Raw genomic sequence first — 14,638 nt, 5'->3', positions numbered from 1 at the left:
ATATAAATATAAGCATTAAATAGAGTATTAGTTTATTGAATAATGATGTATTGCTAAATACACAATAATGTTGAATGTGTTACAAAATTAATTCTTCATATAAAAGTGTTTCCATTTTTTAGAATAAATCAACATTGTAATAATCTAGATTTGTTAATATGTTATCGATAAGAGAGAAATAGAAAACACCAGTTAAAGACATTAGGTTTATTTTTAGAACCCAGGTAAATATAAACTTCACTTATATTTGGTCTTTTATACAGTATATTTCTTTCTGAAGGAAAATAAAATAATTTCACAGCACCATGGCAGTAAAACTATACACAAGTTCCAAGAGGCCTGCTTTTTTTTTCTAGCAGTGGGAATAGATTTTTAAGAGGAATAGCAAAGAGTTAATTCCACCTTTGCAGAAAGGTCCTGCAAAATTATTATGAGGCAGTGCTTCTGTGTTCCCCCTTATAGAATACTGAGTTTAGTTCTTCTAATAACAGATGCTCCTGAAGAAGAACCGGGCTCTATCATATTGACAGCTTTGAAGTATACAGGTATTTTTAGAAATTGTCACTAGTATTGTTGGACTCTCAAGGGTGAGAGATATATTGTGGTAGAATCAAAGAAAATTCTAAAGCTCATAAAATTTTCATCTAAAGAAAAAACACTATTTTAGATACTAGCCAAAAAGACTCATTGTATTTATATAAATTATTTATGTATTTAGAGTTATATAAATTAGTTATGTCAAAGTCTACATAGCTCCTGCACAGCAGCTAAGAGAAACTGCATTAATCCTATACCTCACAGCATAGCGCATCCCTAGAAATCATGTATTCAAGGGGCCCAGGTTTCTTTAGATGAATGAGTGAATGAAGTGGATTTAGGAAAAAGCTCCTTTTTTTTTAATTTGTCTAACAAGTTATTGATGATTTTTCATCTGATATATGCATGTATCACACTTCTTACCAGTCAGATCACAGGGATTTCTGTTACAAGCTGTGTATTCCCTGAATTCTATTAAATCAAGAAAGCAAAACCACTGTGGCGGATCAGCATAAAAATACCCTAAGAGTTGAGTTTTTATTGAATATTTCAGTAACAACTTTTTATTTCCATGATAATTTATAAGCAATATAGCTCCTTACTTTGATACCATTGCCAACTTCCATTCTGATTACTTTGGAGTAATGTAATCACTGTGTCTGATTCATGATTTTAAATGAAATACTGCTGAAGGTTTTCTCAAATAACATGCTATTTGCCATATAATTTTATAAATAATTTTACTAAGATTTATAATTTGTTAAGAATTTTAAAATTATAAACAGGTGTTGAATTTTATCAAATACTTTCTTTGCAAATATTGCAATTATCATAATTTTTTGCACTTTAATCTCTTAATGTGATACATTACTTTTAAGGATTATTTAAAACTAAAATATCCCTGCATAGCTATGATGAATCCAAATTGGTTCTTGTGGGTGTTAAAGTAAACTAAATATGGCCTGAGAAGGACTCCATAGTTCTATATTTGAGTCCTTGTAGATGAACTGCAACCTAACTTAATGGGCACACAAGATTGAAAACCTAATTTAGGAATATGCACCTGAAACAATAGCTGAGCCTTGGCCAATCCCAGCAGCTGTACTTCCACTATTCATACACTGCTGAGTGTTCAAAATGTGTTCAAATAAGGCAAACACAGAACTGTAACCAATCCAGTTGTTTCTGTCCCTCCCTTTTGATTTCTGTACACTTCCTTTTCTTTGTCTATAAATTTGTTCTGACCACGAGGCACCCTGGAGTCTCTCTGAATCTGCTGTGATTCTGGGGTCTGCTTGATTCACAAATTGTTCATTGCTCAATTAAACTCCTTTAAATTTAATTCAGCTGAAGATTTCCTTTTCACATGGATTATCATTACTACAATGTTGAATTTGATTTGCTAAGATTTTATGTAAGATTTTCTCATCTATAATCCTGAGTTAAATGGACCTGAATTTTTTCGCCTTTATAATATCTTTATCTGAGTTATTAGAGATATGTTGAGCCTAAAGAATGAATTTTATTGTCTAGAAGAGTTTTTATATAGCCGGGCGCCGTGGCTCAAGCCTGTAATCCCAGCATTTTGGGAGGCCGAGACGGGGCGGATCGCGAGCGGTTCTCAGGGAGGATCGAGACCGATTCTGGGCGTAACACGGCTGAAACCCGTCGTCTACAAAAAAAAAAAAAAAAAATTACAAAAAAAACTAGGCCGGCTGGCGAGGTGGCGCGGGCCGCCTGCTAGTCGCCAGTCCTACTCCGGAGGCTGAGGCAGGAGAATGGCGTGAGAACTGGGAGCCGTGCAGCTGTGCAGTGAGCTGAGATCCGGCCACTGCACTCCTGCCCGGGCCGATCAGAGCCGAGCTCCGTCTCAAAAAAGAAAAAAAAAAAAATCATACTTTTGTAAGAGAGTCGCATTGCTTGTCTTTAAAATGTGGTGAAACTATCAGTATGAGCCACATAGACCTCATTTTCTTTATGGAAATAATTTTAACCAGTTCTTTATTTTTGCTATAGAAATTATTCCATAAATTAAAAACTATATAATATAAGTACGTAAGTTCTAGATAAGATGTAGTGTTCTAGTATTTGTGGTACTTTGTGTAATTTTTTAAATGTTATAGTTAGGTTGACTCACGTTTTCCCTTGTAAATATTTTGAATTTCATTTAATCTATGTAGCTTTATGCTCGGCCAGTTTCTTTGTTTATATTATTTTTACTATAGAAAATATTTTCTACTATGGTTTCTAGAAAAGAAATGACAATTTAGTTCTGTTGGAGATTGCTTCTATTGGTTTTGAGAGTAGGTTTTGCTTGTTAGTCTTTTTAATTATTACATGCAGATTACATCTAGACAAACTGTTACTTGTTTATAGCTCTAATGTTCTCTCTAAAGGGACTACAACTTGGCGGGCGCGCGTGGCTCAAGCCTGTAATCCCGCCCACTGTTGGTGAGCCCTAGGTACGGGCGGATCACGAGTCCATCAGGAAATCGAGACCAGCCTGCGCTAACACGGTGCAAACCCCGTCTCTACTAAAAAAATACAAAAAAACTAGCTGCGGTTTTTATCGCTCATTGTGTTTCATGGGGGTGGGCGGCGTCCTGTAGTCCCAGCCTACTCAGGAGACTGAGCAGGAGGATATGGCGTAAATCCGGGAGGCGAGCTTGCAGCTGAGCTCGAGAGTCCAAAAAAAAAAAAGGAACACTAACTAATAATTCTGAGGCTTTTTTTGTCTTGCAAAAATGTAAGGATTTTTTTTTTTTTTTTTTTTTGAGACGGTTAGTCTGCTCTGCGCCCAGGCGTGGAGTTGCCAGTGCCGCCGCGGATCTCAGCTCACTGCCATAAAAAGTTACCCATAGAAGGCTCCGTACCTCACTCCCGCCGTGATTTTTTCAAGTCTTCAATTAACTTACGTTGGTCTTTTTTTTTCCAATCAAAGGCAATACCTTCTCCGAGTTAGTGGCGACTACAGGCGCTAGTTTGGCAATAACCTCGGACCATGCGCTACCGTGTTATTTTTATGTATTATATTGTTATTTTTTTATTGTTAGTTATTTTTGTATCTTTGATGTGTGTCGTAGAGACTCTGTGGGTCTCCTGTCTTTTTCATTTTGGAAGGTGTATACTTTAATGCGTTCGACCAGATGGCTTATGCCGAGGGTCTGTTCTCAGCGAGACATCTCTTTGAAATCTCGCAGGCTTAAGAGTCTGGCGGCCCCGTTACGTCGCAACTCTCCCAATAGCTGGCGGAGATTTGAGCGGAAGGGTCGTTGAGGCCGCGCGGCGTGTTGAGGAGGAGTTTGAGACTAGCCTGGGGCAAAATGGCGAATCCCCGTTCTATAAAATACAAAAAAAGGTTAAATGGGCCATTCGGCGAGAGTAGTGTGAGCCACCGCGCCCGGCCAGGAATTTTTTTTAATCACATATTTTCTTATTGAACTTTAATTGCATCCTTGTCAGATATGAGCTATGAAGACTAACTTTGTCTTAAAATTTGTTTGATTTTATTTATTATTTAATATATGAGCAGTTTTTTTTATAGATTTGATGTGCTGGAGCTACTATTCAGAGCTTCCAGCTGGTCCCAAATCAAGCATTGCCCTTGGAAAATTTGGGGCATTGATGGACAATTATGGTTTTCTGACTCCCTTGCAAACAAACTCTGCCTTACTTTTATCTATTCTTTGATTTCCTCAATGGCATTCAGCATGTTTTCAGTTAAGTGTTGAATGTATCAGTGTAAATCGCAGAACTTTGTGGTCCCTCCACTTTTATAGTATGTACATGGAGCACTTCTAAACCCAACTAAAATTAGATCCTAATGTAGTTCTTGGCCCAATACAACTGAGAGAAATCTGTTTCCAAGGTTAAGATAAGATATTAAGCTCTTATTTTATTGGCAGCTTTTTAATAGTATCACATAAAAAATACTAATACTGAATAAGAATGATATGGTTTGGCTCTGTGTCCCCACCCAACTCTCAACTTGATTTGTACTCTCATAATTCCCACATGTTGTGGGAGGAACCTGGTGGGAGATAATTGAATCATGGATACTGTTCTCGTGGTAGTAAATAAGTCTCACAAGATCTGGTGGTTTTATCAGGGATTTCTGCTTTTGCATCTTCCTCATTATCTCTTTGCCTGCCCCCATCCATGTAAGACAGGACTTGCTCCTACTTGCCTTCCTCCATGATTGTGAGGCTTCCCCAGTCACATGGAACTGTGAGTCCACTTAAACCTCTTTCTTTTTAAATTGCCTAGTCTTGGGTATGTCTTTATCTGGAGTGTGAAAACAGACTAATACAAAGCAACTCATATATTGAGCCCTTACTATGGGCTAAGCACTTTGCACTTCATTTGCATGAAGCTTATTATATAATTATTTAATTATCATTTATTTTGTATAGAAAAATATATGGAGACTCAGATATATAAAATAATTTTTCCAAGGTCACATGTAAGAGAGTGTATAAGATGAGAATTACATCAAGGTTGTAGGGCTTTAAAGTTTATGTTTGTATTGATTGTACTAGGTTTTCTAGTTTGCTTTTTAAATCAAGTAAGTGAAAATAAACTGGTCAAGTCCTAGAAGTTACTGATCTTTACTCTCATACCAAGTGTATTTGAGTCCTTTTAAAACATAGACATTTAAAATTTTAAATAAGACCTTATTTTATTTTATATTTTAAATGAAAGTATTATGATTATGCTATAGTCATTTACAGATACTCTTCAAGGGAAATTTCAATATTTTTAGCAGACAGAACTACGAACAATACTTTTGGAATACTAACATGTCACTGTATTACATTGCTTTAAATTCAACATCTTGTGAATTATCGAATTCAAGACAGTCATAGTTTTTATACTTAAATGTTTTTTAAATACACAGTTACTATGCCAAGAAAACAGTAGACCATTTTTAGAAATAATGAATTCTAGAAAAACAAATGACATTACTAACCACTTAGCTTTGGGCTGGGTGTTCCCAGTGCAGGTCTGGGATCTTTCACCAATATTTTAGAACCAGCTATGAAAAGAAATAAAGGTGTTTACAAAAGTTGATGTAATTAATTACATACACATGTGCACACACACACACACACACACACACACACAATGTGATGCACTGTCCATTTTATTATCTGATATTTCACATAGTTTTCTCTAAAATATCCCATTCATCACAACATCTCAGTACCCTACTCAACACTTATTATGTAACTAATGATTTCAGTAATTATTCCCATTACAGTCTATTGGCACAAGGGGCAGATTTGTGTTGCTTTATCATCTTGGGATGTCATTTCTTATTTTAAAGGCATAAGCCAAAGTGGAGACAGTTGCCTCCGACATGGAAGCTGAGAGTTGAGGGTCGTTCTTGTTGACAGAAGGCAAAAACTATTTGGGTAGGGTTTACATTTAAAAATCAAAGTTTGTTGAGATAATTAAAGATGTCATTAGCAATTGGATAGACTCAAAGGTGAAATCTTTAAGGTTTTAAACCAAAACTAAAAGTAGTCCAAAACTAAATAAATCATGTAGGATGTAGAAGTGACTAGAATATTATAGGAGCTATGACATGAACGCCTTGTAAACAATGTATCCTAAGAACAATGTAATGTCTTAAAAGACTGTAAAAGGATGTGATTTGGGCAAACATTGCTCTGGCTGCAAAATAAAGAAAACTTTGGAAAAGAGCAAGTACAGATATGGCTAGAGAAGTTAAGAGACACTGCAGTAGTCCCAGTAGAGATAATGCTGAGTTAGAGTATGGTAGTAGTGACAATAAACCAAAAAGGGGAAGAGATGTAAAAGCTATTGAAATTGTGGTGATTCAGAGGGATAGGAAAATATCAAAGGAATTTACTAGATCTCATGTGTAACTATAGGATGGTAATATCACTGAGATAGGTAATACCAAAGGGAAACTATATGGAGAAAAGAAATTGATGAGTTTAGTTTTGCATGTATTGAGTATTAAAATGCCACTGAAGAATTCCAGTAGAGATATCAAGCAAACAACTGAATATGTAAGAGTGAAGCTAAAATAAGATAAATAAGCTAGAAATATTAATTTGTAAGTAATCTACATAAGGACTGCTATTGAAGCCATTGGCTTGAATGACATCACCTAAAAGTGAATACAAGATGAAAACAAGAGATGGCTGAGCACTGCATCTTTAGAAAATCACAAGTAGAAAACAATCAGTTTATAAAGGAAATAGAGAATGGATACCCAGAATTAGGAGGAAGTAAAACATTTACTCATTCAACAAATATTTATTGAATGCTTTTCACATGTAAGGTACTGATTTGTGTTAAAATTACAGTTGTAAACTTTGAGTAAAGTCTCTTATAAGATTATATTCTAGTTGAAGAGGGGTAGATAGGAGGACAGGAGAGTGGGAGTAGATAATGACAAGCAAACAAACCAAAGAATAAGGTCTTCTCATACTACAGGGATTTCAATCATTTAAAAAAAAAAAAAGAAAAATAGAAAGAATAATAGAAGAGGAATGTTCTGGTAAAGAGAATGAAAACATTTCAAATAAAAGAAAGTAATTGCCGTTTACGACAACTGCATTAGATAAAAAATTAGAAGGCTTTACAAATAGGATATTTTGGATATAAGGAAATGGATTTTGTTGATGACCTTACCAAAAACACTGGAAAAACTTCCTTTACTCCTTCTTCTGGCAATATAACCCTTTTCCAAATGGAAATTGTCCTGACCGAGCAGCAATAGGGTGGACACTTCACCCACATCTGGTCCAAATATTAATACCATAGAATCCAGGCTGAGTAATGGATTTGGTGATGGGCTTCATTCAAAATTGTGGCAAACAGAATCCCAGATAGTGCTTTCCTGACCAAACTTTGGGAAGGACTCTTTCTACTAGGGTTACTCTGGCAGAGTAACCTAGGCATTATGGTAGCAATTTTCCCTACTCTAATGAAGAATGTACCCATATAATTTATGTTCACCTGGTATCTCTATGACCTTGTTTGGAAAGGAGGCCTTTGCAAATGTAATTAACTAGAGATCTTGGGATAAAATAATCCTGAATTTTGGATGGGCCCTAAATACAAGGACTGGTATCCTTATAAGAAGAGGAGAGGCCACACAAAGATATACAGAAAAGAAGGCCATGTTGAAATGGGGTAGAAATTGGAGTAAGGCAAGGAGTCAATGAAAACCCAGGATTGTCAGAAGCTATGAGAAAATCGGAAGAGGCAAGGAATGGTTTCTGCTTAGAGCTCACAGAGGGCATAAGGCCCTGCTGACACCTTAATTTTGGACTTCTGGACTTCAGAAATGCAAAAGAATAAATTCCTATTGTGTTAAGCTAGCCAGCTTATGGTACTTTGTTATGAAAGCCCTAGAAAAATAATGTACCTACCTTGAAGAGAGAACTTGAAGATAGAATAAAGGCAAGAAGTAACATTTGCATCGGAAAAACACTTTGAATAGATTCATAAATTTATATATCTCTGGATCCAGAAGTGCTTATATTACTCCTAGACTTGGAGTTAATCAACAAATTTCCCTTGTTCCTATGCTAATTTGAGTTGAGTTTTTGTCTAGAGCCAAGGAAGGCAATAGTACAATCTCTTGTGTTAAAAAGATTCTATAGAGAAAACTGACCTTCACAAACAGGAACTTTTCCAGTCCAGGTGTTATCGGATCTACACACTCTATGTTCTGTTCCACCTGCTAAGAAGAAGCCAGGCTGACAGGTATAAATCAGTGTATATCCATGAGATGGAAGGTCCATCCCTACTACATTTGCATGAGCAGGAGTTTCTGGCTGTTTACAGCTGTGGGCTATATTTAAAAAAGAGAACAATGTAAATTTTCTATAAATATGTTAAGAAAATTTTGAGACAGGAGTCACAATACATTTTAGACACACTTCAATATCTTTATATACATATATCTTTGAATAATTATTCTAATAAATCACAAAAATGTTTCAATGCAAATATAGTTATTGATTTCATACTTTAGCATTTTCTAATCCACCATTTGTGGAACACTAGTAGATGTTAAATAAAATGAGAAAAAAAAAAAGACATTGTCAATAACTAAGCTCACAAATGTATGCTTTACCATTTTAGATAGTCACACATTCTAGAGAGTCACAACAAACTTCAGCATTTTAAAGGATCTATGAAGGTAAGATACCTTTTAATGTTTGTCAAGCTCAGGTTTTCTATGAGTTCAGAAAATATTTTTTGAATTTTAAATTTATTATATTTATTTTAAAATAAAAATCTATTTTCTATGGTTAAATAAAACCACAGCTAATTATATTGCTTTGGTATTAATACTTCCCAATAAAAGTACATTTTAATACTTGTTTTACATATGGAATTTTCAGGACATATTTGGATCCGTATGCTAGAAGTATCATTTTATTCACCTAATTATCTCCTTTTCTCCATGTTTCCTTCCACTCCTTATTCTCTACCTTGATTACACCATATCTTCCCCTTATTTCATTGGTTTTATGCCTTCTAAAGACCATTACTTTCTCAGTCAGAGACAAATGCTACAAGAAACTTTTCCCCTAAAACAGATAGCATTTTTAAATAAATTCCTATTGTGTTAAGCTAGCCAGCTTATGGTACTTCATTAGGAAAGTACCATAAAGAAGAGATCTATAAAAGTGATCTCTGAAAAAAGTGTTCTGTAGATAAATTTTAGAAAGCAATACTTTTTATTTGTTTCTTAATGGCAGTCCATAACGGTATAAATAATAGCTAACATTTTTTTACTCCATGGGCTAAGCATTGTGTTAAATGACTTTTGTTTTGTTGTTTTTGAGATGGAGTTTCACTCCGCTGCCCAGGCTGGAGTAAAGTGTCTCAATCTCAGTTCACTGCAGCCTCCACCTCCTGGGTTCAAACAATTCTCCTGCCTCAGCCTCCTGAGTAGCTGGGACTACAGGCACCTGCCACCACACCCAGCTAATTTTTTGTGTTTTTAATAGAGATGGGGGTTCACTATGCTGACCCAGCTGGTCTCGAACTCCTGACCTCAAGTGATCTGCCCACGTCGGTCTCCCAAAATGCTGGGATTATAGGCCTGAGACACCATGCCTGGCCTGAATGGTTTATATTTACTATAATTCAGTTAGTGAAATGTAATCCTCCTGCAGTAAGTATTGATAAGGAAAACTACAGTCTGTCTCTACTGCCTTCTTAAGCCCTATGTTATGGACATTTTAGAAACTTTGAGATGCTTTGCAGTAACAGACGCTGTTTAACTTTATTTAAACTATCATATCCCAACTGGAGGACATCAAAGAACCATGGTTTACTATGAAATTCCTAGTTACAGCCCACACAGCTGTTTTAAAGTACACATTCTGAGGAATTCTCTTTTAAGGAATTTTCTACATTTAAATATAAGCCAACAAGGCACATAACATGGAATCTCTGTGGAGTGTTCTCCTGCTTTAAAGTAAGCCGCTGGTCCCTAGGTGCCCCCACAATCATTTGGATGGTTCTGAACAGGGATAGAGTAAATTCACTGGGCTTGTGTAGGCTTCAGCAAATCCTAAAAGCTAGATACCATCCTAATAAATGTTTCTACTTTAGCTTACTTCTTTTCCATTTTTCACCAAGAAACACAATTCAAAAGATAAGGGAGGAGATTTTTTAAAAAGACAACTGGAGAGAAAGAAAAGCCAAATAGCTGACCAGCTAGAATTCATTTCTAATTGTATGTCAGAAAAAGTTATTTAGTGGCCCTGGGCTTTGTTCTTATTTAATCTGTACAGGAAGTGCTCTCCGCTTAGGATCAGAGAACGTATAAAGGAAATTCTAAAATCGTTTTCAAATTTCTGGCCAAGTGCCCATGAATATTTCCTTTCATATATATTTCTAGTTCCCCCAGATTCTCAGATAATATTTTCACAAGTGATTTTTAAAAATTAGAAGCTGTTAGATTGGCATCTCGGGTATTTTAGATTACTTCAGACTGATAGGTGCAGATCTATAAACTAAAACCTAAACTAATCATCACCTAAAATTACCAGTTGGCTAAATATATAAATAAACATAAGGTCTTTACAAAAAGAACAAAATTGTGCCTTGTGCTTTCTGACTTACTTAGAGAGTGCTTCTCAATGGCCATGGGTTTAAGATACAGTAATAAAATTACATACATAAAGTATGATTTTTAATCTAAAAGTCAATTTGATACACCTATAGATGTAAATTTATTTGTATACTAGGGAGAAAACAATGCATATAAATTCTTACCCATGATAGCATTATTTCTTATCCATAATACTTACGTATGCATTCAGGCTGAATTCCACTCCATGTAAGATCAGGGAGGCAGGTGCGTGTTGTAGAGCCTTGGAGAAGGTGTCCTTTTTTGCAATGGAACTGTACAACACTTCCTACCTATAGCAGATTAAAGAGAGGGAAAAAAATGTTCCACTACAACTTCAAATATGGCAACAAATACGGCTTGAGTGAGAAAATGCTATCAAGTGAAATTCTATATGGTAGAGTTGGAAGAAAAAAAGAATTGAAATCTGATTTAAAGTAAAATGGGAAAAATTCAAAGCTAAAAAAATAAAATCCTGACTTTATTTGTTTACATATCATCGTCAAATAGTTGGGTCCTTAGTACATACACAGATACCAAGTTTTTTTGCCATCGGAATTTGAAGAAAATATTTAAGACACCAAAAAATCCAACAAGCTACATATGAATACAAGATAGAGAGATGGTTAGATACAGATAAATAAATGAAGCTTGATAAAAATAGATATGGAAATAAATATAGCTAACCACATAAGAAACAAACAAATATTGAAGGTGAAAAATGCAATATGAGATTAGAGACAAAGGTGGTTACTGAAAGTGGTGGTGATAGCAGAAATATACAATGGAAGATATACTGTTTGCACTAGCTTTTAAGGGTATAGAAATTAGGAGAATATCTAGGACAATGGCTTTCAAAGTGTAGTCTCTAGGCCGGTAATATCAACATCTCCTAGAAATTTGTTAAAAATGTCAATTCTGAGGCCTTACCCCAGACACACAGAATCAGAAACTCTTAGGGTAGAAAAACCAGCAATCTGTTTTAACAAGCCCATTGGGTGGTGGTAATAAACACTAAAGTTTGAAAATGCCTTATAGAAAAGCGGAAAAGATAATAACATGATGAAAAATGTATGTTGGTTAAAATATATATTATTTGCTTTAGGGGAAAAGAGAGTATATTAGATTGATTGGCATTTATTGTTTACAAAGTGAGCAGGGCAGGTAGAAGTTTGGGATAAGTGGGAAGCAGGGGTATATAGTAAATAAGAAAACAAATCACCACAGTAATGTACATGTAGTTTTAATTCTGGATCTCACTTCACTTGAATAAGTCATATCTCCTATCTCCTCTGAGACCTAATGTCTCATTTATAAATAACAATGATAATATTATTTGTATTGAAATCTGTTTCAAGGATTAAATTAAATAGAATATATACTCCACTCCACCCTAGGATGACACTCAAGTTTTAAATAAATTATAGGCATGATGACTAAATTGGAGAGATAAGTAAGAATTAGTTTCTGAAGGGTCTCAAATGGCAGGCTATGGTATTTAGAAGAATTAATAGTAGTAATTCTAATTATGAGGCTGGCACTGCCATTTTACATTTGAGTGAATAAAAACTGTAGTAACTTGTGGCAGTAAGCCTGGGAAAAAGTCATTTCCTCAAAATAATTACAAGAAAAAAATCAACAAGGTTTATTGAATGATTAAAGGTGGAGGATGAGATAAGGGATATTTAGGGTCTGCCACTTTGGACTTCTCCAGCAATTGTAGTCTGAGAAGGCTCAATCACAGTTTTAGGACTTATCACTCAGATCCTGTTTTCTGCCTTCCCCTTAATTCCTACTGCCACTTGACAGGACAATAAGCAGCTAAGCTTAAGATGATATAATTTGATACCAAGATTCCATTTGAAACTTCAGACTCTGAATTCTACCATTTTTCATATTGTTATTATTGCCCAGAACTATACTAGGCCAGAAATATTAAATTCCAAAATTCTTTCTCTGGCAACAACCTTTTTTCTTTATGTTATCTCATGCTGTGTCTTCCATGGACCCTATTTACCTCTAGAAGATCTCTTATCTCCGGATGCCCCATTTTCTCTAGGCTATTACACTGATTGACTCCAAGAAGCACCATTTGCATTTTATTCCATATAACCAGAGTCCCCTGACTTGTGCTCCAGAGCATGCTATTCACATTCTTTCTGAAGTTGTGCAAAATGGTGATACAGGTTTTCATTTTTCAGTGTGGACTAGATTATGTAATATACAGTTTGCAGTTCTATTTTTCAGTCAAACCAGTTCTACAAAACCCATCATCTCTATCAATCTAGTAATTCTTCTTAAGGTTAGATCCCAGTTAATAGTGTCACTTGTCACTAATACATTTTCCCTTCATTCACTTCACCACCACAACTGGAAATTTTACCTTCTAAATCCTTTTCAAAGTATCGTCTTCCTTTTTTCTCCACTTTACATCCAGTTTTTCTCCACAGTATCTTTTTCATAGGCTTTGGCTCTCACTTTAGCAGACATCACAATCACCGAAAGGACTTTATTAAAACACCAATAGCTGAGTGCCCCCCACCAGAGTTTCATACTCAGTGGATCTGGGGTAGGTCCATGAATCTATATTTCCAACAAGTTCCCGGGTGAAACTGCTGCTGCCAGTTAGGCGCTACACTTTGAGAACTACAGCCATAGACAATTATAATAATCTTCTAACTTGTCTCCATTTCTCAATTCATGACCCACTATATTTATTTTCTACACTGAAGTCAGAGTGATCTATGCAACACGAAAGTTTGTTATTCACCCATTAGGACAAAGTTACATTGTGCTAACATGACAAAGGCCTCCATAACCTGGCCACTGACCTTCTCTCTAGCATCATCATTCACAGCTTACTTTACTCAAATTCTGTTCAATTAACATTGAACTTTTGTATCCTGAAATGCATGCATATTTTCATGCTGTTCCTACTGTGTGGAATGCCTCTCCCAACTTTCTTCTCCTAGCTCTTACACTAAAAGAATTAGCTCAGCCATCATCTATAGAAAGCCTTCTCTGCAGCTAGAAATTAGAAAAACCATCTCTTTTGTGTGCTTCCTTAATGCTTTTCATTGTTATCGGTGTTATTACCTAGCCTATGAAATCATTTATTCCAGCTGACCAACATATCAAAATGTTAGCCTTTCTAGGCCAGAGACTGTATGTACTCATCCTTGTGCACCTTGAGCTTAGAAATGTGACTTGAAAATGTTAGAGCAATGGAAGGAATGGGGACTAAATAATATAAAATTACTTGATTATTTAACTTTAGAATATTTAACGTCTATTGGTTCTTAAAGTGCAATGATCTCACCTCTATACTTTGGATAAGGTTAAATCATTCTGTTTGTTCTTTGAAGGGTATACTTGGGTTATTTCATTAAACCTTTATATTGGTCAGGTGTAAGAAACATGTTGAACTATATACATTTTGTTTTACTTGTAAGACATTTTCCTCAATCCTGTAAGCTTTTGAAGTCATTATAACAACTGCTTTAAATATTAACCAAATGTTATAGAATTAAAATAAAATCTGTTTTAAGATTTTTCTATGTATCACCAACACATCTAATTAAGATTTTTGTCAAATTCACAAATACTTATACCTAATATCTAACAAAGATTTATACAGATTTAATAACTGATTAAATTGCTTATCCAGAATTTGTTATAGTCAAATCAACAAAATTTTCTCTAAATATCAGTGCATTAATAAATAATTTTTTCAGTGATGAACTCACTTAATAGTGCATTTTACATAGTTCTCTATCCTTTTCCAATTTGATATATCCTTCTGACTGAACAACTTCCAACATGCATAGTATAATTTGCTATTTGTAGAAAAATAGGTAACAAAATTCTAAAAATTTATATTATCAAATTCAAAAAAATTCTTGGAAAAATAACTCATGTACAATTTTTTTACCATTATTTACTAATAAAAAGTGTTATTTGCATATACAA

At 34.9% G+C, this 14,638-nt stretch overlaps 1 protein-coding gene across 1 annotated transcript in view; it reads right to left on the bottom strand.

Moving 5' to 3' along the window:
• CSMD3 (CUB and Sushi multiple domains 3) overlaps positions 1 to 14,638 on the bottom strand; it is a gene marked incomplete at its 5' end in the record, with an annotated part of 336,142 nt that overhangs the window by 12,810 nt on the left and 308,694 nt on the right. The window contains 3 exon segments of the mRNA XM_017891519.1: positions 5,507 to 5,572; positions 8,192 to 8,371; positions 10,851 to 10,962. Of these exon segments, the coding sequence (XP_017747008.1) occupies positions 5,507 to 5,572; positions 8,192 to 8,371; positions 10,851 to 10,962 (358 nt within the window).

The sequence above is a fragment of the Rhinopithecus bieti genome, unplaced genomic scaffold, assembly GCF_001698545.2.
Source record: "Rhinopithecus bieti isolate Rb0 unplaced genomic scaffold, ASM169854v2 scaffold_18921, whole genome shotgun sequence".
NCBI lineage: Eukaryota > Metazoa > Chordata > Mammalia > Primates > Cercopithecidae > Rhinopithecus > Rhinopithecus bieti.
Note: the sequence above shows the minus strand (reverse complement) of the source record. Positions and strands in the feature narration are given on the sequence as shown.